Raw genomic sequence first — 23,573 nt, forward strand, 5'->3', positions numbered from 1 at the left:
CTGGTTCATTTCAAAACTATGCAAATATTTAACAGTTCTGCACTTTAACAGCGCTATATTTTTCCCGAGAGGAGATTGATTAGTGCGTTTCTGCCATGCATATTAACAACTGGGATTAACTTTTAAAGGGGAATGGCGTGACGCCACCTTGCTATGCTCTGTTCTCAAGGGTTTTGGTAAGCTCAGGGGCATATGTAAGTGTAAATGCTATAAATATAAACATTCATTACCGTATTCAAGATGGCTCAGGTTAGGGTTGCAACATTGCTTTACATCTAAAAAATTAATTATATTTCACTCTTGGTGTGTGTGCTTGCAGCCATTAGTTTTGTGTTAGGAAATCAGACGATGGCGAAAGATTTATAACATTAGCAGAAAAACTGTGACCTTAGTGTTATGCCACTTAGCACAGAATTGCAGCAACAGAAGTAGAAAATTCCTAACTACAGTACGTTTGGCTTTGACACTTCAACAGAGTAACAACCTCGAAGAAGCCCCTGGTTAAGATGGATGTAGGCACTACAGATGTAAATAACTGCACCTGTTGAAAATGCAATCCGCATGGACATGTGTTGCTGATAAGTCAGTTAGCAGTCAACTCTCTTTAGTTTATATTGCTCATAAACTTTAGAACAAATGTCTTGGATGGAAGTTTTCCAACTTTCCAAGTTAGTTGTAATTTTTAAAAGTAACTTTTTTATTGATGCCATAATTCACTTAAGGCATCATTAAAATATTTTTGTCTGTCCAAGCTTTTGAGTTAGAATATGGACTCAAATGAGTGTATTGAAGGACATTGACTCTACAATTTTTCTATCCATCTGAAAAAACCTGCAAGACAGTTCTTTGTTTTCATATCTAGGGAAACTTTTCATTTAGTCACTGCTCTGTACATGAATCAGAACATTTTGATCCATGATTCAGTATTACTGTGTAGCTCAAGGATGACTGAAAAAAAAAGAGAGAGACTTGTGAACTTGAAATGCTGAACTGATCCTGGAATATTTTTTTCAGAACCACAATCCCCTTTAAAAATATTTCTGAATCACACAACACTGCTGCATCTAGAAGAATATAATAAATTAGGGGAATTTATAAGTTTTATGAGCTGAATTCCTGAATAAGCTGCGTACAAAGCAAAATGAACCATCACATTATGTTGCGGTGTGCAACAACGAGGCCTAGAGAGCAACCTGTGTCTTCTGAGCCCAGAGCACACTGCTAAAAAATGACCGACGATTTAGGTGAAGGAACAGGCCCTCGTATGGATCTCCAGTAACTGCTCATTACAGAACAGGAACAGGGCACAGCACTCAGAGCCCAGGCATGGAGGAAGCCGCGAAGCTGAGGGCACAGGCTTCAATCGGGGGCAAAAGGGGTGGGCCTGAGGGTCAAGGGCCAATAGGGACAAGATAAAGTGGTGCAGAGGCGTGGTTATGACCTGGGAGAACCAATAGGATGACAGGGGCGGAGTAATGCTGTAAAACAGGGCCAATGGGGATCAAGGGAGGGAAGAACATTCTAGGGAAAGCCCTTAATGGCGAATGGGGCCTGAACAAGGGTGATGTTAACTGACCAGCTGCTTGAATAACAAAACCTAAAAGATGTTAGCATGTTGCTACAAAGGGCTGTGTTATAAAGGCTTTTCTTGCTCTAATCTGGAGGGGTGTTTCTCTTCACTTTGGCCCCCTCCAAGGCTGAGGTATAAGAACTTTGGTGGCAGGCCCCTGAGCCTCTACAATGTTAGCAGTGTTTTCTTGAGCTGGAATACCATGGAGACATCCTCTTCAAAAAAAGGCCTGGATGCTGCCAAGAGTGAGCAAGTTCCACCTGCAGAGATGGAGAGGGATGGAGCCATGGCCTATTGCCTTTAGTACTGCTATGCAAGAAATGCACGCAAACTCGAGCCAGAGAGCTGGCATGGATGCACACAGGAGTTCTGCAAGGATCTCCTGTTACACTCACAGGAAGAGTAATAGCTTATGGGAAAGGGCCTGCAGAAATCTTCTGAAAGTGCAAAGGCTCCATTCCCCTTCTCAATTGCTATGAATGGATTATCTAGGAGTGGCCAGAAATTGTAGACACTCAAACTGGCCTTGGAAATGCCACCCAGTCTTCTCACAGAGCTCTGCTGCGTCTTTAGTAGTCCAGGCCAGTTGCTGAAAAGGACTATGTGCCACCTTGGTGGGTCACCTCACTGCCTTTCTTCATCACTCCAGCCTTAGGTATTTCATACCTGATTTTAATTTAGAAAATTTTTATTGATCCAAAATCTTTCTTTAACTGAAAATTCAAACCTTGAGATTATCCTAGTTGAAAACTTGCTCTAAACCTGGAGCAAAGCATATGCAATTTATGATTTATTTTTTTCCATTTTGAGGGGAGGAAAAGTTTTGTTATGGGTAGGACTCCCAGAAAACAGTGGGGGGGGGGGTGGTGGTGGAGGAAGGATTGGACAAAATCCCTCAAAAACTCAGAAAATGAGTAATGAAACTGAACTGAATGTGGATGACTGCTCACTTTGTCTGCTATCAAACACTCCTTTCTTTCTCTACTCCTCACCCTCTTTTTAATTTTAAGCTTGTGTAGTTACTTCAGTTATGGTATTAGCAATACTCTTGATATATTCCCATGTCAGCAAGATCAAAATCAGCCCTGGCAAACTGTTTTCTTTATCTATAGTTTCAACAGCAACAAGGCTGTCAGGTAACAGAGGCTGTCCATGAGCAGCCTGCCTTATGCAGAGCACTTAAAAACCTGAGGCTTAGGAGTGAAAGATCATTGGTTTTTTTGTGTGTCTTTTGTTCAACTGCTTAGCCACATCATTTTATGTGCAGTTTTGTATGGTTTTCTGGATGAAAGGCTTAGCTGCCAGAACTGTATTAAACTTTTAGCAGTCATGCTGCTGTTCTCACTCTGTTGCATGATAACAAGCATTAGAGTAAGTTTAACATGCAGGCCAATGTTTTTCTCATTCCATTATTTAAAGACTTGTAGTCCTGGAGGATTCATGGTGGTCATCCTGTCCCCACTCTCTGGAGGGTTTCTGCATTTTAAAATGTAAGTCACTGGATCAGAACTTTTCCATAGAGATGGCTTCCCCTCACCCCCAGTATACAGGGCTGCAGGTTTAGGTATGCATTTGGTATTTGGTCTGTTTGTGCCTTGAATCCAAGGATTAGTTGTACCAGAGAGATGGGTAGCTCTTCTCACATTCCTTCCTTCTCACAGTCTCTAGACAGGAGTGATTTCATTTTATGTGAAAGTGATGCTGCCATAAAACATTTCACAATAGCCTAAGGGCTGGAAGACTCAAACCAACACCTGAGAAATCTGAAATCAATTTTTGCCCGAGGTGTGCCACTACATTTGGACTCACTCCTGGGAAAGTGTATTTTGGGAAGCCCCTTATTCTGCTGATGTGCAGTTAAGTGTACTTTAAGGAGTCTAAGGCCCCACTTTCTTTTGGGGTTCTGACTGGGCTTAGATGTGAGTAAGATGCAAGTTGCTCAAATAAGGGCAGTTCTGGGCATGACAAAAGTAAAACTGTAAGTATTGTGGGGAGTTATGGGAAAGGGAGGTGCCTTCTGAGTTCAGACATGTTCCTGGTTGGGTGGCAGCTGGGCAGGGATTACAGTTTTGGATCAAAATGCATGACATTTTCTCATCTCAATCCTGTAGTAGGTGTGTACATCTTTTATTAGAGCTAGCCCCTGTAGGTCTTTAGCAAGATAGCTTGTAACTGCCTTGACTGGAGAGGCAAATAGATTGAAAGCTTTAATTCTGCCAGACCTTGTGCAAACCAAGTCCCTCTTTTCTCCACCCTTTGCAGTATCAAATACCTTGAAAACTACTGAGCTGGACCATGAACAGCGGTCTGTGTCAACACTGTTCTGTACCATTCTTCCAGTTCTACTGTATTATTAAATGTTCCTGTGTTTTATAGAAAATGTCAGACTATGAGAACTAGTCTCATTAATACTTAATGAGTATTGACTTAAATTACTTAAATATTTAATGACTTAAATACCCACTCCTTAAGACTTATGTAGAATGGGCTTTTTGTCACTCTGCTTCTCTACCTAAGCATTGCCTGGTAAACCCTAGCTGATAGTTGTATCATTGTGATAGCTCTAATAATGTAAAATAAAAAAGCAAGATCAGGTACATGGGATGAAAAGGCAGCTCTTATTGGGCTGAGGCAGTTAGAAAAATAGACAAGCTTTCCTCAAGGTTTGAAATAAAATTGAATTACTATATTTTATACCATCTGAGTATCTTAAGTAGGATCTGATTCAGTGCTATGTGAAGGGGTCCTTCTTTCTCCCATTTGCAGTTGGAATGGGAAGAATACAACAGCCAAAATTAAACACCTAACACAGGTGACACTCACCCCAGCATCAAGTTGTGAGAGAAGGGTGTAGAGAATAACCTGCCTCTCTACTTTTATGAAACTCTAGTTTCTTCCATCGACCTTCCCAATTTCTGCAGCAAATACAGTTTTTTATGTAGCAAAGAAGCCAAGCCAAGCCCAGCCCAGTATTTTGCATTCATCAGTACAGACTCTTCTCTGGAGGATGATTCAAAGCAGGAACCTATCTTAGCTCCTCTGAATTGCCTCTCAGAAGACATTTTCTTGTTGCAATAAGCTGAGGAAGATTAGTATCACTAAGCTACAATTAGCCTTTATTAATTTGCCTAATTTGTAATTCTCTGCATGAAGAAAGAATCTCCATTTTTAATGCCTAACTGCTAGTTCAGTTTCTCTGGAGGCCTTCAACTCTAATTTTTATGAGCATAGACAACAGACAACACTGGTAAAGTGTCTGGTGTTTGACCTTGTTCCATTTGCATTTTTATTAAAAAAAAAAAAAAAAAAAAACCCAAACAGATGTATTTCTCCATGTTTTTTTTTAACAGAGTTAATAACAGCAATAGTTTTATCTCTGCAGGTGGGGGAATGATCACACCCTGTAAAAATAAAGGACTTACCATTCTTTGGCTTCCACTTCATACAAGTGTGTGGTCTGAGGTCCCAGAGCTGCAGGGATGTTCTGAACTTTTTAGTCAGTAATGCTTAAGTGAACTTTTTGGATAGGTGGGAACAGGCTCTTCATTTACTAATACATCAAAGCTTCTGTTAAGAATTTATTTCAATTTAAATGGTGAACTACTAGGGTGGTGAAAGATAAGATACAAATATAAAAGTTCCAGGATCAGATTTAGGAGCATTTTAGGAAACAGGTCTGATGAGGAGGTAGGTTAAACTTCTCTTAAATTAAGAAGTCCATAAACACAAATCCAGGGTGAGTTCTGTATGTTAGTTGTGATCTTCATAAAAACAAGATACTGAAATATTTTGCAAGTCAGAACTGAGTTTCCAGCTCATGGTTGTAGACCTAAGGTTTGCAGAAACAGGAGACAGGCTGAATTGGAACATCTCACACTTTATTTTTTGTAATGCTCTACCATGATGATGGAAAGTCTACTCTTGTTAGGAACAGTAACATTTTCCCCATTCCACAGACACGAAGATGCAGCAAAATAATCTGAATGGGGCGTAAATTTTCCTACATTTGTTGCAGACAATGACACTCAGTTGCTGGACTCCCTCGCCTAAATTCTCATTTGAAGTTGCTTTTAAGGGATCAGCTGTGACAGTTTGTCCACATTTCAAACTGGAGACAGACCTGCTCCTACATTGAAGAGCACGGTTCAGTGCCAGTTCCCATTCAGTTGCTGTTGTCCAGCAGTGCTGTGAGGTATTCACAGTATGTGCTGGGCCAGACCTTCAGGATGTATGTAGAACCATAAAATCCTGAGAATTCTTGCCAGCCAGAGTTGTGTGGGGCAGATTCACACCTGAGTACTGGAGAGCCTGTAAATATTTATACTTCCTTCCACTTCTTTTATGGACAAAATAAGAGTATTTGCCAAGCATCTAATATTTTACCCAAAGTCTAAGAGTGCACTTTGTATTTTCTTATAGTAAAGGCACACCTATTCCAGAGAAAGATGTTTCAATAAATATCTAAGAAACTAAGAGCTTTAATTACAATCTTGCTTGAGTCTTGTAGCAGCTAGAGAAATGGTGAAAAGAACTCATCAATGACAAGCCTAAATCAAAATAAGAACAAACCATTCTACTCAATAGTCTGTGATAGCTAGAGCCAGTTGACTTCAGTAAGCTATTTAAGAATGCATACATCCAGGAATGCATACCATAAAATGATACATCCTTCTCTGGAGAATGGCCTCATTCTCAAAACTTAAAATCCAGACTTGGGCTCCTTCAAAGCTTAGGCTTTTATAGGGCTCCTTTTAGACATAAGAACTAGTACTGATTGATTTATTATCTTTTCTCTTTTAAATGAATTCATCAAGGGGATATTTTTCAGTGGAAAATATCTTTGTAACAGTCCTTGGACACTGTAAAAGAAAATAACTCTCAAAAGAGTTTAAGCCTAGCCTGGCCAATTTTTATTTTCAAAAGAGTTATTTCCGTTAACACAAGAAAGGTATTTTGAAGAACACATCTGAAAAACAAGCTAACTTCTTGCAGAATAAAAAAGTACAAGAGAAGTTTCCATGGGCACTAATCATTAAGATCCAGTTTTGCAAAGCCATATGAATCCCTCTCTACATGGCACAAATGCTATAAATACTTTCAATAGCCAAAGATGTTCTTAATATACAAAGACTATACAGTGTCAGGTAGCTTTAATAGGCCAACAGACAAGAAAAGGAAAATTCTGCAGCTCATCTGTAAAGAAAGCATGCGCCTGTAAAAAGAATTGTTATTTTGATGGTTGCCAAAATTCTGCAGAGAAACCTACTTCAGAGAAAGTAATCATTCTGTATGGGCTTAATTGCAGAGATATGTCATTTTCTACGATAAATATGTTAAATGCAGTTGATAATAGTGGAACTGTATTGATACTCATCCATTTCTTTATCTCTCATATGTTTTGGAAGAACTGCACAGTATTCTATGTTGTTTGGCATTTTAAGAGTTTGTTTAAAAGTTGACAAATCTGAAAAGAAATGAAGTTGAAAATGGGAAGCAGCTGACGTTTTATTATTTTATTAGATACCTCCTGTTTGATAAGAAATTCGAGACATCATTTTAGAAGATGACATTTGAAATCATACAAACATTTTACAATTGCAACTTACCATCTGTATGTAAATAAAACAGCAGCATAAGCCCACCAGAAGGCTAATGTAATTTTAATGTACCTCTGCATACATTCTGTTATTCTGGTTTAAAAATTCATATTAGGTGCAGAAGAAAGAAAGGGTCTTTGAAATAGCAAAGAAGCAACAGAGGGAGTCAAGTCAATAGGTTAGGAGAATTAGACAAAGATACTGAGTACACTCACTTGCCTTCTATAGGAGCTTGCTGCCTAGTTAAAGTGCTGGCATAGTGTCTATTGCTTTAAATATCACAATGTTCACACCAATAATATACAGAAATAGGCAGGGTAGCATTTATTACACCCAATTTTTAATAAAAACCATTTCACATAAACAGATACTTCCAAGTCTTTTGCATAACTGTGTATGAAAACACTTATAATCTTTGCTTTTACACACAATCATGTATAATTAATATATTAGAATTGCACAGCAACACTCAAAATCTATTTAATTTAGAAAAGGAAATTTTAGTTATATAAAGTAATTTTTGCAGTGTTTCACTCTTGCTGCTTAAGAAGTTGGTTAGAATTCAAATAATAGAGAAACTATGCTTCATAAAAACCTGATCAACTGTCATTTACAAAGGTACAAAATATACAGCAAAGTTAATCTCTCATTAAATAAAATATACAGATTAGCTAATGTTACAGATCATTAGCTAACACCTTATTTTAAGGGATAAACTTCAAAGGAGCTCCCCCCCACCATATAGGAGAATTACACAACAGATCCTCTCCCAGTATGTTTATGCAATTAGTCACGTTCACTTTAACTGCTGATAACAGAGGACTGGGTTTATCACTCTGCACAGTGAGGCCAGAAATGATCCCTGGTGGAACTGCAGTGAAGTCAATGTGAAACCCTAGAGATCAGTTTTGTGTAAGGGAAGACAGCCTATTCATTATTTTATTTATAGTAATAACACCAATCATTATCACCGTGGTGGCTTATAATCCTCCATGAGAATTCTCCTGTTATCTACCAGTCAATCTACCATTAAAATAAAGTGTTGCAAATATACTCCACGATCACTCTGTTGTTAACATACTGAGCTATGAAAACTGTCTACTAATTCTTATATGGATCTCCCTGATAATAAATGAATTTTAATGAAAACAGCATGTTCCCACTTAAACCAGCCATTGTAATTTATCAGTTGGAATGAATGGTAAGTACTTGTATGTTAGGTTAGCAAAGAAGTATAACACCAGCTACAGCTACAGCAGTGTCACATCTCTGATGTTTACTCTGGGTCCAGGCGTATATTAACCATGGCAAAGCACCGGCCTAGGCTATGGAAGAATGGGACAACAAAAACATCTGTCAGGCTCTTCCACACAGTCTGCACCGAAGGCAGGACCATGAGACAGGTCTTCACAAAAGGCACCACCACCCTGTAAAACAGAAAGTGAAAGGTTTGAGGATTGGTGCTGCTACAGCATGGGGAAATCAGGATAATGAAATACAAGTGTGACGTCTTATGGAAGAGAAGTGGTTCTTTAACTTTTGTAACTTTATAATATAAATATTTAAGCAAGTTGACTCTACTCTCTTGCAGTCATTCTCCATCAGTTTTGTTTGCTCAAGGCCTTACACCTGCATATGCATGTGGTCCTCTGGCCAGAATCATTTGTATGCAACATGAGAGTGTGGACAACAGCTTTCTTTTCACTGTGTCTCTGTTTACTAACTGGCAATTTCTTTACATGCCATTTAGAATGATGAACTTTTGCTGCCATAGCCCTGCTGCCACCCACCCTGGCTGAAGAGCAGTCATCTCCTAAGGACTCACTTGTGCTGTAGTCATATCTGAATGTGGGTCTTTAGGAGTTGACAGAAACATCTAGTTCCCTAGTTTGATTTACTGGAAACAGCACCCTTTGCAATCTGTTCTTACTCTGCTGCCTCTTCTGGTGTTTCTTTTATCTATCTCTCAGGCAGGCACATGTGGACAGGAACACATGCACATCACACCACTGGTGTCTCATTCCTACCCATCCCCGTTATAAGATGCTACAGTAAAACAGAAACAGGAAGGCAACATCCAGTTATATCAGATTATTACAATACAGGTACATGGCACATCTCAGAAAAATGGGCTGATCCTGTGAAGTTCCTCATTTGTGGGTGAGAAATTAACATTAGAATATGGTCAGAACTCCTCATCAGGGGAACAGATCTTTTTTGCTCACTCAGGATGCATACTAGAAAGTATTGTGCATTCATCTCCTCAGCAATGGTAAGCATCTGGGGACTGCTCTCCATGTGTACCAATTCCAAAGCAAGGTCATTACTGGTGGCTTGAGCCAAGCATGCTAACAGTGGAGGAGAGCCAGAAGTGCACATTTGGGCAACTCAGGAGGGCCAGTGGATATAAAACTGACCACACTATTTTAAGATATTCTCCTTCCTTAATCATTTACTGGCCTAAACCTCTGGTCATTTCACTAAACCATTCTTACTTGGGCGCAGACAAACTAAATGTATACATAAAGAATACTTAAGTTCTACTAGCACAAGGTTTTAAAAAAATCTCTGCCATACTGAACACATTTACTTCCTAAATTAAGTAAAGAAGCTATAGATTCTTTTGACAAAGATAATAAACTCTGTTCTGCTTTACTGTTGCATTCAAAATTTAAGTTCCTAATCTTGCCCTTGCTGCATAATTCCACTGCAGAACTTTCACTGACTTTGACTGGAATGACAGAAAATAAGTAGTTTTTCATTTCATTGTAAGTCTAAAAAAAAAAGGTGCTGTGTATTTACAATGCACACTCCTCAGACTAATAAAGTCAGATTAAAAAACCCACCACATTTAAAAAAAAGTTGAAGGTTAGAAATGTACAGAACCAAAATTAATTACTTTCAGTGTTTATCTAACAGCTTCTGTCATACAATACAAGCCATATACTAGTACATCAATGCTCTACTCAAAGCTAGCCCAGATGGATTTAAACAAGAATAGTTTTTCTAAAACCTTCTCTTTTGTCTCTGCTGAAACACCCCATATAGGACTGTGAGCATTACTGGCATAATGTGCCTCTAGTTTTAAACTGAACCCTGTAAACTATGTGTTTATAACCACCTATAATATCACTGCACATAGAGGTGATTTATAGAGTAAAAAATTAAGCCTTAACCTGTTAGAATGCATTTGATAAACATCAATAATGCAAAGGAAAAAAAAAACCCCAACTTGCTATTTTTCCAAGCAACACCGGGAAAGCACCAGAAATGGCTATTCCGTTTGTGCTGACTGCACCTCTTTTCCATTTCAGATAGTTTATAAGGACTGTGTAATTGCTTCTTTGCTATCATCTATAATTAATTTGGCCTGATTTTTTTAAAAATCCAACTGAACTAGAGAGAAGCAGAAAATACAACATTTCTTTTGGACTCTCTGTTGACAGGACCACACAAAATGCAAACTAAACAAATACCACAGTGTGCAGAAGATTCACAGAAAGATGTAGAAGGCTGGAGAAGCAGTGATCACAGTACTTGAAATTGCTGTAAAGGTCATTCACACAGTACTGGAACTCAACCTATATTTGATAATCTTAAACAAAACAAGCATTAAAATGTTTTGGTAGCGTTTTATAATCTTTAAGCACTTGTTATTAGATGTTTTTATTATTGGTAAATGCATGCAAAACACAATGTAGGCCAAATCCACAGGATTTACATGAGACATGATTGCAACCAAAGCTAATTAATGTAAATAGCTTTCAATTTTAAAATAAAAGTCCATCTACTTATAGAACAATTACTCAAACATCTTTCCTACTTTACACCAAGGAGAGTCATAAAAGGTATTTTCTAAGTTTTAAATTATGTGAGTGTGTGTATATATACATGTGTATTTACATGTGTACAAGTCTGCATCCCATTCTGCACGGCATATCTTATCTGATAGTGCAATATTTCCAGGTTATCAGAGGGTGGAATGTGCTTTCCATGGAGTGACCAGTCACACTTAAAAATAAATAATCTAATGCCATTAGAAGCCATGTATTTGCTTTTGTGACCTGACAAAAGTTCACAGACATGGTAACTAATGATAACATGGTAATTTTACTGTTAGTTATGTCTAACAGCAAAATTAAAGTATTATATCCCAAGGATATTAACACTGATGCCATACTGGTATTACTTGTGTTACCATCTAAGTGCAGTATTGGGAAGAAAACAAAAGGTCTGTGGAATTTGTCATCTAAGCTGAAGACAGCTACCTATATGACCTCTCACTGAATCTTGCTCTGTATGTGTATTATAAAATACCCTTCCTTTGACCAAGTGAGATGAATTGTGTCTTTTGGGAACCGTTGAACTGAAAAGCGCAAATTACCCCATTTTTTCCCCTCCTATCCTATTTTCTCTTTTTTCTGTTCAAGGCAACAGAAACACAAATTTATACCCCTCAACGACGTTTCTCACTTTTGCTCATGTTACTTTCTCTTCTTGCTAAGCCCTAAACAAACACTGTCAAGAACTAAACACCTCTTAGAAATGGCAGAGCACAGATTAATTCCCACTGATAATGAGAATCAACTTTTCACAGACTTGAGCAACAATGTTGGATTAGTCATGCACCATTAATTCAGATTCCAGCTTCAAAGTGAAGAATCACACCTTCTCCTGTAATGTTCTTCAAAATGGAATCCCAGACATGTCTTAATACTATTTTTCAAATGCTCTGTGTTTCTGTGCTTAAATTATCTAATTCCATGTAATAAATCATGATTATGACTTAAAAGTCTTGTATAGCTCTACAATACCAGCAAGTATTGTGAAAAGATAGCTAAAAATTACCTAGCAGTTGTACAGCTCCTTGTTGTGTGCCATTAACCATTGGGACAAGTGAGGCAACAGATAACCACCAAAGCCTTTCATGACTCATACACAATATTTGAAGAGCATTAAAATCACATAACATGTATTCCAGAACCCGGGTAGACTGGAAAAGATAAAACTACTACAAAAGAAGCAAGACAACATCCATGCACTTCCTTTTTCATAAACCAAGGGATATGTACTAGACATCAAAGAAGAGGCATCAAGGCAGCACCACCAGATTATAAGGTAGGCCTTACTAGCTGTAGTGTAATTTATTTAGATTTCACGCAGTCAGTAGGGAGATGGTTTTAGGGTTGTATATGATAGCAGCAGTTATGTAAATGAAGTTGTGGAATAGAAAAAGGTAAGAAATAATGCATGTCTGTAACTGCTTTTCATGTAAGTCCATGGCTCTATCTTAGTACTGTGAATGGACGCTCAAGTGAAGTGCTGTGAATACCTACTGCTTTAGCCAGTGATGACTACAGAGCTGAGTGAGCCCATCTCAGATCCAAGACTCAAGTTATGGATCACTGACTCTTAGCATAAATATGCAATGAACACTATTCTGATAAGACTACAAAAAAGCATATATGAACTTAAAGTGTTGATTTCCAAGAGGTGGCAAACATGTGGATTGGAACAAGAATCAGTTGCTGACCTACAAGAAATACAAAGATTTTGCATGAGTGCCTGAAAAACCGGAAGTGTTCTGTTCCTGTTTGTGTCCAAAAATCAATAACCTTAACAGCTACAATATGAGGACATATTTAAAAGCTTGCTAATTTCACAGAAAGATGTTACAACTCAGTGTGGCTTGTATACTCTGGTGAGAATGACAGTCACCAGTAAAGGAAAAATGTGAATTTGACTTCCTTGAACTGGCTTGTATGTAGATCACCAACGTGCTAGCTGGCCCAGTGTCAGCCCATCTGTATCTTTTACCAGGTCGCATCAAACCAGATTCTGACTCAAGCAGCCAGTTTGGGAACACAATATACTCCATCTTCATGGTTAAAATTGAAAATTAAGTGTATTGCTGTATATTTCTTAGCTTTCTTTTTGCAGGTGAAAGACAACATTTACTATCAGGTGTGATGGGGGCAATTCACAAGGTGCCCTTGAGCATGAGAAATGCTGTTAGACTTATGTGGATTTTTAACATGCTGACTATTCTGCTGATGTATGACATCAGCAGAGCTTTCTGCTTGACACCTCCAAAAGTTAGTGAAACACTTTTGAGTTTAGCTCCAGAAAAGGCTCCCTTATGACGTATCAACATGATCACCTCACTGTTTGGATGATAAAAGTGCAGCACAGAGACTCTGAGTGGCAGACTTCTGGGAGGGTTTGCGCCAGAGTTTTCTCATGACATTTAAATAGCTGAAGACAGAGTTATAATGGAATTTCCTTTCATGCACAAAACAAGGAGTTAGGCTGGTGTTTTTGTCCAGACCCAATGGGCCTACAAGGGACTAGTATCCTATGTTTAGGGCCTCTAAACGTGCACTGCTTTTGCACTACTCTCGCAAATGCAGAAACGTTGAACTCCTCACTCGCATGGTATCTGGAACACAAAGAGGTGCAGAGATGCCAACTTAGTCTCAGTGTGCTCCACCTTTGTGTTGGAACAAATCCAGCTGAGTTTGTGGGAATATGAGGCATTACTGCCTTTGGATGGTAGCACTGGATGGAGTCCAAGGGGATGCAGACAGCACTACTGAGTTACATGATCTTTTCACATCCAGCCCAAGTGCAAGGAAGATCAAAACGAAAGATCAGTTCTATGTTGACAACAAACCTGGGCAAAGAAAATGATTTTTTGGGGAAGCAAGTGTATTCACAGAAAGTCGGGAGGAAATTTTCACATGAAGTGCTACACCCAGGTAGTCCTATTTCACATGTACTGAGAACCCACAGTTCCTGAGATAGTCACTAGGGACTAGGTGCATAAATAGTAACTGACCTCTGAGTCCTGGATCAGTGAAACTCTGTATCCAGACTGGGAAATCCAGATAAAAGATCTTTCTGAAGCACAATAAAAGTACTACAGTTTTAATAAATTTGGCATTGATGAATTTCTCCACAGATATTTCATTACTGGAAACTTATACTCACCATACCCTTTTGCAGTCACACCATGGCACAGTGACAGCTGACAGGTCTAAATATCGGGGCAACACTATGCCTTATGCACTGTTTGTATGTAACAATTTGGGAACAAGACATACAGGAAGTGGGCATCTCTAAACTGCACTGCAACTCCCTTAGATATTATGCAAACACTATGCTCTAAAACTGAAGTTAATCAGTTTTCAAAGTGGCTTGACAATGTCCTCAACACAAGCTTCCACTGTACTTTTAAAAACTGAAATCTGCACCCACGAGATTGTCACCACAGGTTCAGATAAATCAATGTATTCCTAGAGTTTTGAGTTCACTTCCAGTTTCTGTATTCTGTTTTCCTTGATAAAAGGAAAAGGAATCCATTGTTACCCAAGTCAAATTAGACTCTGCCCAAAACTCATGTACATGAAAAATCCTGGTTTGCAGAAATAATGTCAATAATCTGCATTCATCCCTTCCTCTACAGGCTTTTGGATTGTCAGTTCTTTCCTCAACCTCATTATTCACCTTGACTTTCTTCATTCTCCACCATCATCTCCCTTTCTGGTCTCAAAGTACTCTTCCTGTTATTTTGTGAGTATATTATGCTTAAAGTACACAGGTTTGGTGTGACTTGGATGGCCAATGTATTTGCCTGTGAACTTGTGCCATGGCCAGAAGCAGCTTTCCTGAGCTCAGCAGTGTTTATTTTTTTGTTTTTTGCTTAGGTGGAAGAGTTTTGGAGCACTGCATCTAGAGATATCTATGTACCAGATGCAAAGCACTGGCACTACATTTTATGGCAGTAACACAGAGTAAGCTGGGCCCTCAAAAACTTTCTTCAGTCTGTGAGGAAAAAAATGAAAGAGGTAACAGTACTGGGAAGTTAGTAATAACTTCAAGCATTAGTAATATTTCTGCCTAGATAATTCATTTAAAAAACACGTTTGAACAAATTCTGCACTTCAGTTAAAAAACAAATCCAGTCACCATAATCACTCCAGAAGGCAGCCAAGGTTGGAATGCATTGCTGTAGGTGCCATCCAAGCGGGAATACAGGCTCACTGCCCCAAGGAGTTTATACAGTCATGACAGACTGCAGGTAAAACTAAAGCACGGAACTGAATGACAGAGAAAACACTGTTCCCTTTTCTGTCTCTTTAGAAATAAAGCAGTTAATATTAGCTAGGGTGACTATCGGTGTAAAGTCGGCGATCGGTGGTTGGGCAGGAATGAACGCTAGAGGAGAGGAGTTCTGCGGAGCTGTCGGCAGAGCCCAGGCACCGACGGACACGGCACACTCTTACCAGATGTGGAGGCAGCTGAGCGTCGCGAAGACGATCCCCACAACCAGGGCCAGCGGTATGGCGAGGACCAGAGTCAGCACCTTGTAGATCACGTACTTGCTGAGCTCAAACAGAGCGTGGCTGCAGATCCAGACCTTGTCGAAGGAGTGGGTGAGCTCGGGCTCCGCGATCACATCCTCGAACCCCAGCTGCAACAAGAGGAGGCTCTACCGTCACGGGGAGCGGGGAGCCCGCCGGGGACCCCCCTCGCCGAGGACCCGAGCCCCGGCCCCGCCCGCCCCCGGCCCGGCCCGCACCTGCAGGTGGGAGTTCAGCCCGTGGGGGTCGCGGTCCAGCTCGTCCTCCGCGCACTTCTCCGCCTCCGACAGCGCGGGGCCGCCGCTCCGCGGGAAGTTGTCGTCGTCGTCCATGAAGATGCGGGTGTCCACCTTCTCCGTCTCCAGCCCCATGGCGCTGCCGCCGCTGCGCGGCTCCGGCCCGGCCCGGCCCTGCCCCGTCCGCCGCCGCTGCCCCGCCGGGCCGGGCCGGGGCGGAGCGGGCTGCCCGGGACACGCCCCGCGGGCCGCGCCGGGGCCGGCAGCGGGAGCCCCGGGGGGCAGCGGGAGCCCCGGTGGGCAGCGGGAGCCCCGGGAGCCCCGGGGGACAGCGGGAGCCCCGGGGGGCAGCGGGAGCCCGGGGGCAGCGGGAGCCCCGGGAGCCCCGGGGGCAGCGGGAGCCCCGGGGGGCAGCGGGAGCCCCGGGTGGCAGCGGGAGCCCCGGGGGGCAGCGGGAGCCCCGGGGGACAGCGGGAGCCCCGGGGGACAGCGGCAGCCCCGGGGGGCAGCGGGAGCCCCGGGGGGCAGCGGGAGCCCCGGGGGACAGCGGGAGCCCCGGGAGCCCCGGGCCGGGGTCCGCCCGCCGCAGCCCCTCTCCGCCGCCGGAGCGCTCGGTGGGCGCTCAGCGCTCCCGGCGGGCTGTCCCGGCCGCGCTCGTTTCCCCGTTCATCTGCGGTGCCCGGCTGGCCTTTGTCAGCGTTTGTGCCATCGCAACCACAGGCAGCAAACACAGAGAGCGGAGGGGATTGTGCTCTGGGCCATGTTGGGCCGTGCCTGTCGCCCCTTTGCAGCTGCAGGGGAAACAGGGAAAGAAGGGGGAGGAGAGGTGAGTCGCCACTGCCCGCCGAGGTTCCCCTGTCCGGCCCCGCTGGGCTGTCACACTGCAGCGGGATTGACTTCACTCGTGCTGCTTGAACCGCCTAATTTTCGCTGCAGTAAGATACTGCATCTGCCATTACAAATATTTTCATGCCTTCTTTGGGTTTTAGCTGTCCATACAAATTATTTCCTCTGTTTTATTTGAGAACATGTTTTAAACCTAAGAGTGATCTGTATAAAGTCACTAAATTGTTATAATGACTGCTAAAAGTACCTGATAATAGTGATATGCAGAGTGATCTCATAAGGTGTCAGGAGTTCATTCTTGCTGTATTCTATAACCACACACAGTCACCTGTCAGTCTCAGAGAGAAGTCATATTACTAATCAATCATCCAGGCCTGTTAAATTAAAGAGGAAGTTGCTAATTTTAACTTCCTTTAAGTTAGGGAGAGCTTTAGTCTTTAAAAAGCTCACAAGAAAGTGATATAAAAGCAACTGTGCAAAATTTGGGCTGGAAATCACCTGTTACAGTGCTCTGGTTATACTGCATTGTTCTAGTCGGAAACTTCTGCAGAAAAGCTTTGCATATGAATGTAACTCATACTGATGGGGTTTTTTCTGCCATACTAGTGAGCTTAGTGATACTGATCTCACGTAAATGTTTTGGACTAGGTCTAAAAAGCCTGCAAATACGAGTTTAAAATAGGTTCAAAGGCAAGCAAAGAAACACCATGATGACTAAAGACATACTTATGAGCTGCATTTCTACCCTGCATTCCCTCACCCCTCCTGCCTTCCTCCATTACTCTTTGCTCCATGAGTGAGAAAAATTAAAAAAACAATTGGAGTTGAGGTTCGGCCTTACCCTTCAGGGTGCTTCTGTTCAGCAGCTGTTCTGGTTTTTTTGGTCTATGATATGGGGACCTGAGTGCAGCCCAAAGGCATTTGTCAGGTTTCTGGTAGCTCCTTGGGCTAGGCACAAAAATTTGGATTTGGTACTGCCGAAAAGCAATGTAGGAGCCACCATCACAGGCTCCCAAACTAGCCCCTCACTTACAGAACGTGGACCATACTGGTTTGTACCAACTACTTCCTGCTTCTCCCTTCACTAGAGACATGGATCAGGTGCATGTGCACAACCTGGGACCTGCTTTTGAGCAGCTCTGCCCATTTCCCAACCACTCCTCCTGCATCTCACTCAACCCAACCAGCTGGAGCAGTGAGTCCATTGCTTTATTGCTCCAGCTTTGCTAAGAGCTAGGGAGTGGTTCTTCTTGAAAGATCTCCCAAATCACAGTCTGCCACTTGAGAGTTGGCTTGCAGTATCAGCCCCATTTATAAAAAGTAAATAGCACTTTCTTGTTCACGTCCATATACTTTTTGAAATCTGGTTTTGTATTAATTAATAAACACGAAGAAAACACCATGGAAAAACCAAGAGTTTACCTTTGTAATCTCTGAGGGTTTGAAATATAGTGGTGATGCAATTGCTCCTGAAAGAATAACATTTCATGGAAAACCTATTTAAAAGCAATAAAAGCTCAAGTCTTCATATGACTGAGGATGTTGGTTATTAAAAACCCCCTAAATCATGCTGTTTTCAGTAACTTTGGTAATTATTTTAGAAATTATTTGTATATGACTTATCAAGTGAGGTGAGAGTAGAGCCAGAGCAGCATCAAGTTATAATCCCTGGCAAATGCACAAAATAAAAGGATACAATGGATCCAAAGGATAAAATAAAATACAGTGTTCAGTAAGGGGGATTTTTTTCCAGTATCCATGTTCAGGAACACCAGGTTCAGCTTTCTGCCAGCATGGCTGGACAGGGCACTTTGAAGTACAAAAGTAAGGGTAGAGAAAAATGACCATAAACAGGATGTGAAACTTCTCCAATCTTGCATGATATTCTCTAATAACCTTTGGACAAATCTCTTTCATATATATATCTCTGTGTTGGTAACAGCCAAGGAATTCTATCATGTGGCATGAAATGCATACGTATGTGTGCACTTCCATGCTTTGGCTCAAGTATAGTTCTTTACGTACTAAACTTTTGCTTGAAGGTAACATCAGTTGTTGAAGAAATATATCTCCATTTTCTAACCATTTAAATTTATGCCTGGGTGTAAATCCGTTTGAAGGAAGCAGTTGTAGAGAACTGAGAAATTGGTGTGATGTTCAGGGATATGTGAGACGTGTTAAAATGAAACCAGCACTGAAGGGCCTTGCAGATTAAATATATTGATTAGAAGCTACATTTTCTTATTTACACAGCAGGCAGTTTAAATATTCAGATTTGACACATAGAGAGATTTAAATTGTAAACACTAACACATTGCCTTGATACAGCCATATCTGGATAACAAAAAAAAAAAAAAAAATCAAACACATTGGGAGACTTTTGGAAAAAGTGTGTACATCACACTGTAGTATGTATCCTACTTTGTCACAGCTGAAGCAGTGACCTTTGACTTGTTTCATTAAAAAGGATAATGAGATCCTTTCTCTGTGTATGGAAACTCTTTTCTGCTTCCTCATTTTTCTTGTCATTTTTTATGCTGTGAAGTGTAAAATTCACTGTTTTCAGTGGCCAATCAATGCAAATAAATGTAAGCCGTGGCTAAACATTTATATTTAATTTGCTGAATTATATCTATTGCTGCTAAATTTAGCCAAATGCTCCTATGAAGATTGGGTTTGTATGTGCTGAGGTGAAAGCTGCTTTGTGAGCCAGAATACAGATGACATGATAAATAGGTTCGGCCAAACACTGGTTGTGGAAATGATTTTAGGATTTTCTGGATCTCTTTTAGCCAAGCTAAGTTAGTAGTAATAGAGATGTTTATAGTAGCTTTCAGTATAGCCTCTGATTTCTAATATGAGAAAGGAAGAAAACAAGTACTCCCATGAGGTCTCCTGAGTTTCTGCTTTGATGACTTAATAGTGCTCAAATAGTCTCCACTGAGGGATGAGAGAGTTTGCTGTTTAATACAAACAGTGGGAATATGGTTCCTTGTGAGCAGATGGAGAGCACGGGGAAGAGCAAAGGGCTGGGCTCAGACATTTTTAGAAACTTCTTTTTTGTTTTCTGCCACCAATAGAAGTTTGGTACTCTTTTTAGTGTGTTATCATAATTCATTCTTGTGAGCTTTCAATTTTTAAAAATTTTCCTTCTATCAGCAGTTTATAGGATGTATCATCAGAGCTGTTATTAATATGTCAGAATACATTACAGGGTAAAACTTGCAATGATTCACTGAGACTCTGATTTGAATGCTGAAGTAAGTGGTGACCTAGTGAAAAGTTCCCATGTTGGGATTTGGAGGCTGTCTGTATGTATGATATGTATTAAATCATAGAATCATAGAATCATGAAGGTTGGAAAAGACCTCCAAGATCGAGTCCAGCCTTTGACTGAGCACCACCATGTTAACTACACTGTAGCACTTAGTGCCACATCCAGTCATTTCTTGAACACTTCCTGGGATGGTAATTCCACCACTTTTCTGGGCAGCCTGTTCCAGTGCTGGACCACATTTTCAGGGAAGAATTTTCATTTTCGCATTTTCAGAAGAGGCTGAACCCAGCTGCCCACGGCCTCCTTTCTGATGGTTGCAGACAGTGGTAATGTTTAACCACCCCAATCCCTTAGCTGCTCCTCAAAGGAGTTACTCTCAAGACCTCTCATCAGCTTTGTTTTCCTTCTTTGGACATTTTCCAGCCCTTCAATGTCCTTGTAATGAGGGGAACTGGACACAGAACCTGAGGTGTGGCCACGGCAGTCCCGAGTACAGGACAATCACTTCCCCAGTCCTGCTGGCCACTTCGATGTTTACAGCAGTTCAGGGCCCGATATAATCAACGTTTCCTGTGTGTTTACGCATGTTAAAGATTATAAGACACCCTAATGTGGTTCCTGCTCTGTGCCCCAGCTGCACCTTAGAAAAGGTTGAGAAAGGGCTGTAGGACATGGAAAGCTACTCAGCACTGAAACTACTCTGGCGGCTCCTGAGGCTGTTCATGCCCCAGCCCTGCCAGAGCTGGGGAGCAGAACTGCTTTAGCCTTGCAGCATGGTGGTCCAACAGCTGCTACTGTTTAGCTGATTGGTGGTAGCTTGTTAAATTGTGTAACCCCAGTGTTTATGGCTGCTTATAAGCATATAAACGTATGCTTATATAACCAGAGGAGAGAAAGGTGTTAAACCAGTGTAGCATGAAACCAGGCCCTGAAAGTTCATCAGAGCTTGGTCTCTTGGCCCACTGAAATGAAAAATGAAAAGGGATATTGTGGAAGAAATAGGGAAACAGCTTGGGTGCTTGTGGCATTTGCAGAAGGACCAGGTGATTTCTCTATGAGCATCGAAGTTAAACGAGGTTCTGATGAGAAATCATTATAAAAGCAGTAACTCTTCTTGGATGGTTTTTGTTGCAAACATTCTGTCATTAGTTGTCAGTGATGGAGGATCCTTTGCCTTGGATCACACTGTATTTTTTGGAGGTTGCTGAATGTTCTGTTTTAGTTAGGACTCTGCTAATGCTTGTTTTGTTCTTTCATCTATTGATGAAGTGTTGCTTTGTGGGAAGCTGTGTCTGGTGGGAGGCAGGTGATGACTGGGGGTGTGAAGCAATGTGCTGTCATTAATTGATGTTTTTTATAAAGATAAAAATCAAACTCTTGACCATTTCAATAGTTACTATAAGCTTAGGTGCTTTGGATATTGAAAAACCTCAAAACCTGATTTTTTTTTTCTCTGAAGATGCAGATTTCTATCCATTCAGCAGCTGGAACAAATGCTTCCCTGGTCTGTTTTTAAAAGTCATTCATCTGTAAAAGTGTGATAGTCACTAGATTGAGACTATAATTGTTTGGATTTCTAAACTACACTGCAGGGGTTTGCTGCCACTAAGTTTTCCAGATGTTTTCTGCAACATGCTATTTAACAACTCTCTATGTGAAAATCTCTTTGATCTTTTCACCAGTTTCTGTTCTTTTCATGCTTTGTATACAGAAGAGGAATACTGAACATGTTATGCTTGAATTATGTCATTCTTTTCTGTAGTTCTTTTACAAAAATACTTAGGGTCTGATAAACTCCTTTTGCTAAGAATGCATTTTTGGTCTGTTTGCAGTATGTTAATAGCACAGAAAATCTCTGAGGTGTTTAGTACGTTCTCATCCATAAAAGTAATTCAATCTTGGACAACAAAACTTTTCATTTCTTATTTCTAAAATACAGAAAAAATACTTTCCATTCTTATTCATCATGTAGTTTTCCAATGGCCTTTTGGAAAGCCCAAATGTGTATAAGTCAGCTGTACACAGAATGATGAGTTTTTCTTTTCCAAGGAGTGCTTCATATACACTGTTCTTTGAAATTTTTTTCTCTTAAACTTAACTTTATTATCTTTTTATAGTCTGATAGCTTGATTAAATCTTGACTTCTTTGGATAAGTAAGGTAATTTCTAAGGTAAAACCCTTCCTTTATGAAAAAGGATCATCCTTTGAGAAAAGTAGAATTTGCAGAATACTTTTTCAAATGGCATACAATTAAAAAATTTCCTACTTTGAAACCTCTATCGAGATGATTCTGTCCCCATTATCCAAAGAAAGGAGATTGAAACAGATAGAATGCAAAGTTACTTTCTAGAGAGGAGGTAAATTATCAATTGTCGAAGTCTAGCAAATTGTGATTAACCTTCAATTGGCTACTTCTGGGGTTTTCCCCTCCAGGCCACTCCCTCCCAAGGCTATGTGCTCTTCCTCTTTCTGTCTGTCTTTTTATTAAGTCTAGGGGCAATAGGGAAACTCTTCTCTAAGAGTTAGCTGCAGCCAGTGAGTTCAACATGTGCTGAAATATATGTATGCAATGCTTGCATCTTAAAATTTCCTTCAGTGTTTGTGCTTATGGTAGCAGTGGTAGGAGACATAGCAGATAACAGGGACTAGGTTAAAGATTGGTTGGTTCTCAGAAACTTTTGATCAGAGCTAGATGATCCTTGAATAAAATGCTAGCTACTACGACTAAGTAGCTGTAGTAGTAATGAACACTGAACTATGCAGATGAATTAATGGGAATGGGAATAAGAAATTTTTTTGACGCCTACTGGAATAAGAATTTTTAAGAGGCCTACTTTAGACAGTGGGAAAATAGAACATTTTAAGTCCTAGACTAGCAGATCTTTTACACATTCCATGCTTGGAAGACTAGTTCAGTCTTCTTTGGAAATCCAGAATGCATTTTTTCTTATTCAGTTTCCCTTTCTACATTCCCATAAAAGTCCCTCTCTTTCTGTATTCATGCCTTTCAGACTATAGATTGTTGTATCTCTTTACTTGTCATACAGCCAATGTCTTAAAAATTCAGTTCTATTTTAGTTACTCACTACATATCCATCTCTCTGATAATTTTTGCTGTTTTCTGGACTCTCTGGACTCCTTCCATTTTCTCACTCTCTCTTTTTGATAGCTAGACAACTATAATTGCATGTAAAATTCCTGGGAGGCACAGAGGGAATAAAGTAGTCTATGGATAGATTTTTACCCTTTCTTTTTTTGTCTTGTAGTGGTTGTGAAACCAGCACAAAACTCTTTTATGCAACATTTATTTTATTAGTGCACGCTCTCTCATACATTATAGCTTTAAGATTAATCACCACTTCTGTTTATACCAGCTGAAGGTCTGCCCCTTTTATTTTCAGTGGTCTGCTTCAATTTATAACTGTTTTTGTTACTTTGTGTTTGTGCCTATGTGTTCATGTTTGTTGATTGATAATTTTTCTATGACCCTTTTTATGATTCTGTTCTTTTTCTTTTTGAGAAAGAATTCCATGTAAAGACCTCATTCCTTCAGATAGAAACCTGTACGTAATGCAGCTGAAATAAGTCAGAGCTCCACCTTTTCCAATGGAACTTTTATGAATAAGGGCAAAATCAGAGACTTGAAGGTCAAAGTATTTAAAGACTGTATTGTGGCTATATAT

At 40.5% G+C, this 23,573-nt stretch overlaps 1 protein-coding gene across 1 annotated transcript; it reads right to left on the reverse strand.

The window, feature by feature from the left end:
* Positions 1-7,466: 7,466 nt before the first annotated feature.
* Positions 7,467-15,916, reverse strand: CAV2 (caveolin 2). The gene is made up of 3 exons (XM_066318991.1): positions 15,749-15,916; positions 15,453-15,640; positions 7,467-8,594 (listed from the first exon to the last, which is right to left on the reverse strand). Exons 1-3 carry the CDS (start codon positions 15,899-15,901, stop codon positions 8,444-8,446), a joined length of 492 nt encoding a protein of 163 aa, XP_066175088.1. The 5' UTR covers positions 15,902-15,916; the 3' UTR covers positions 7,467-8,443.
* Positions 15,917-23,573: the final 7,657 nt, after the last annotated feature.

Source organism: Sylvia atricapilla, chromosome 5, assembly GCF_009819655.1.
Source record: "Sylvia atricapilla isolate bSylAtr1 chromosome 5, bSylAtr1.pri, whole genome shotgun sequence".
NCBI lineage: Eukaryota > Metazoa > Chordata > Aves > Passeriformes > Sylviidae > Sylvia > Sylvia atricapilla.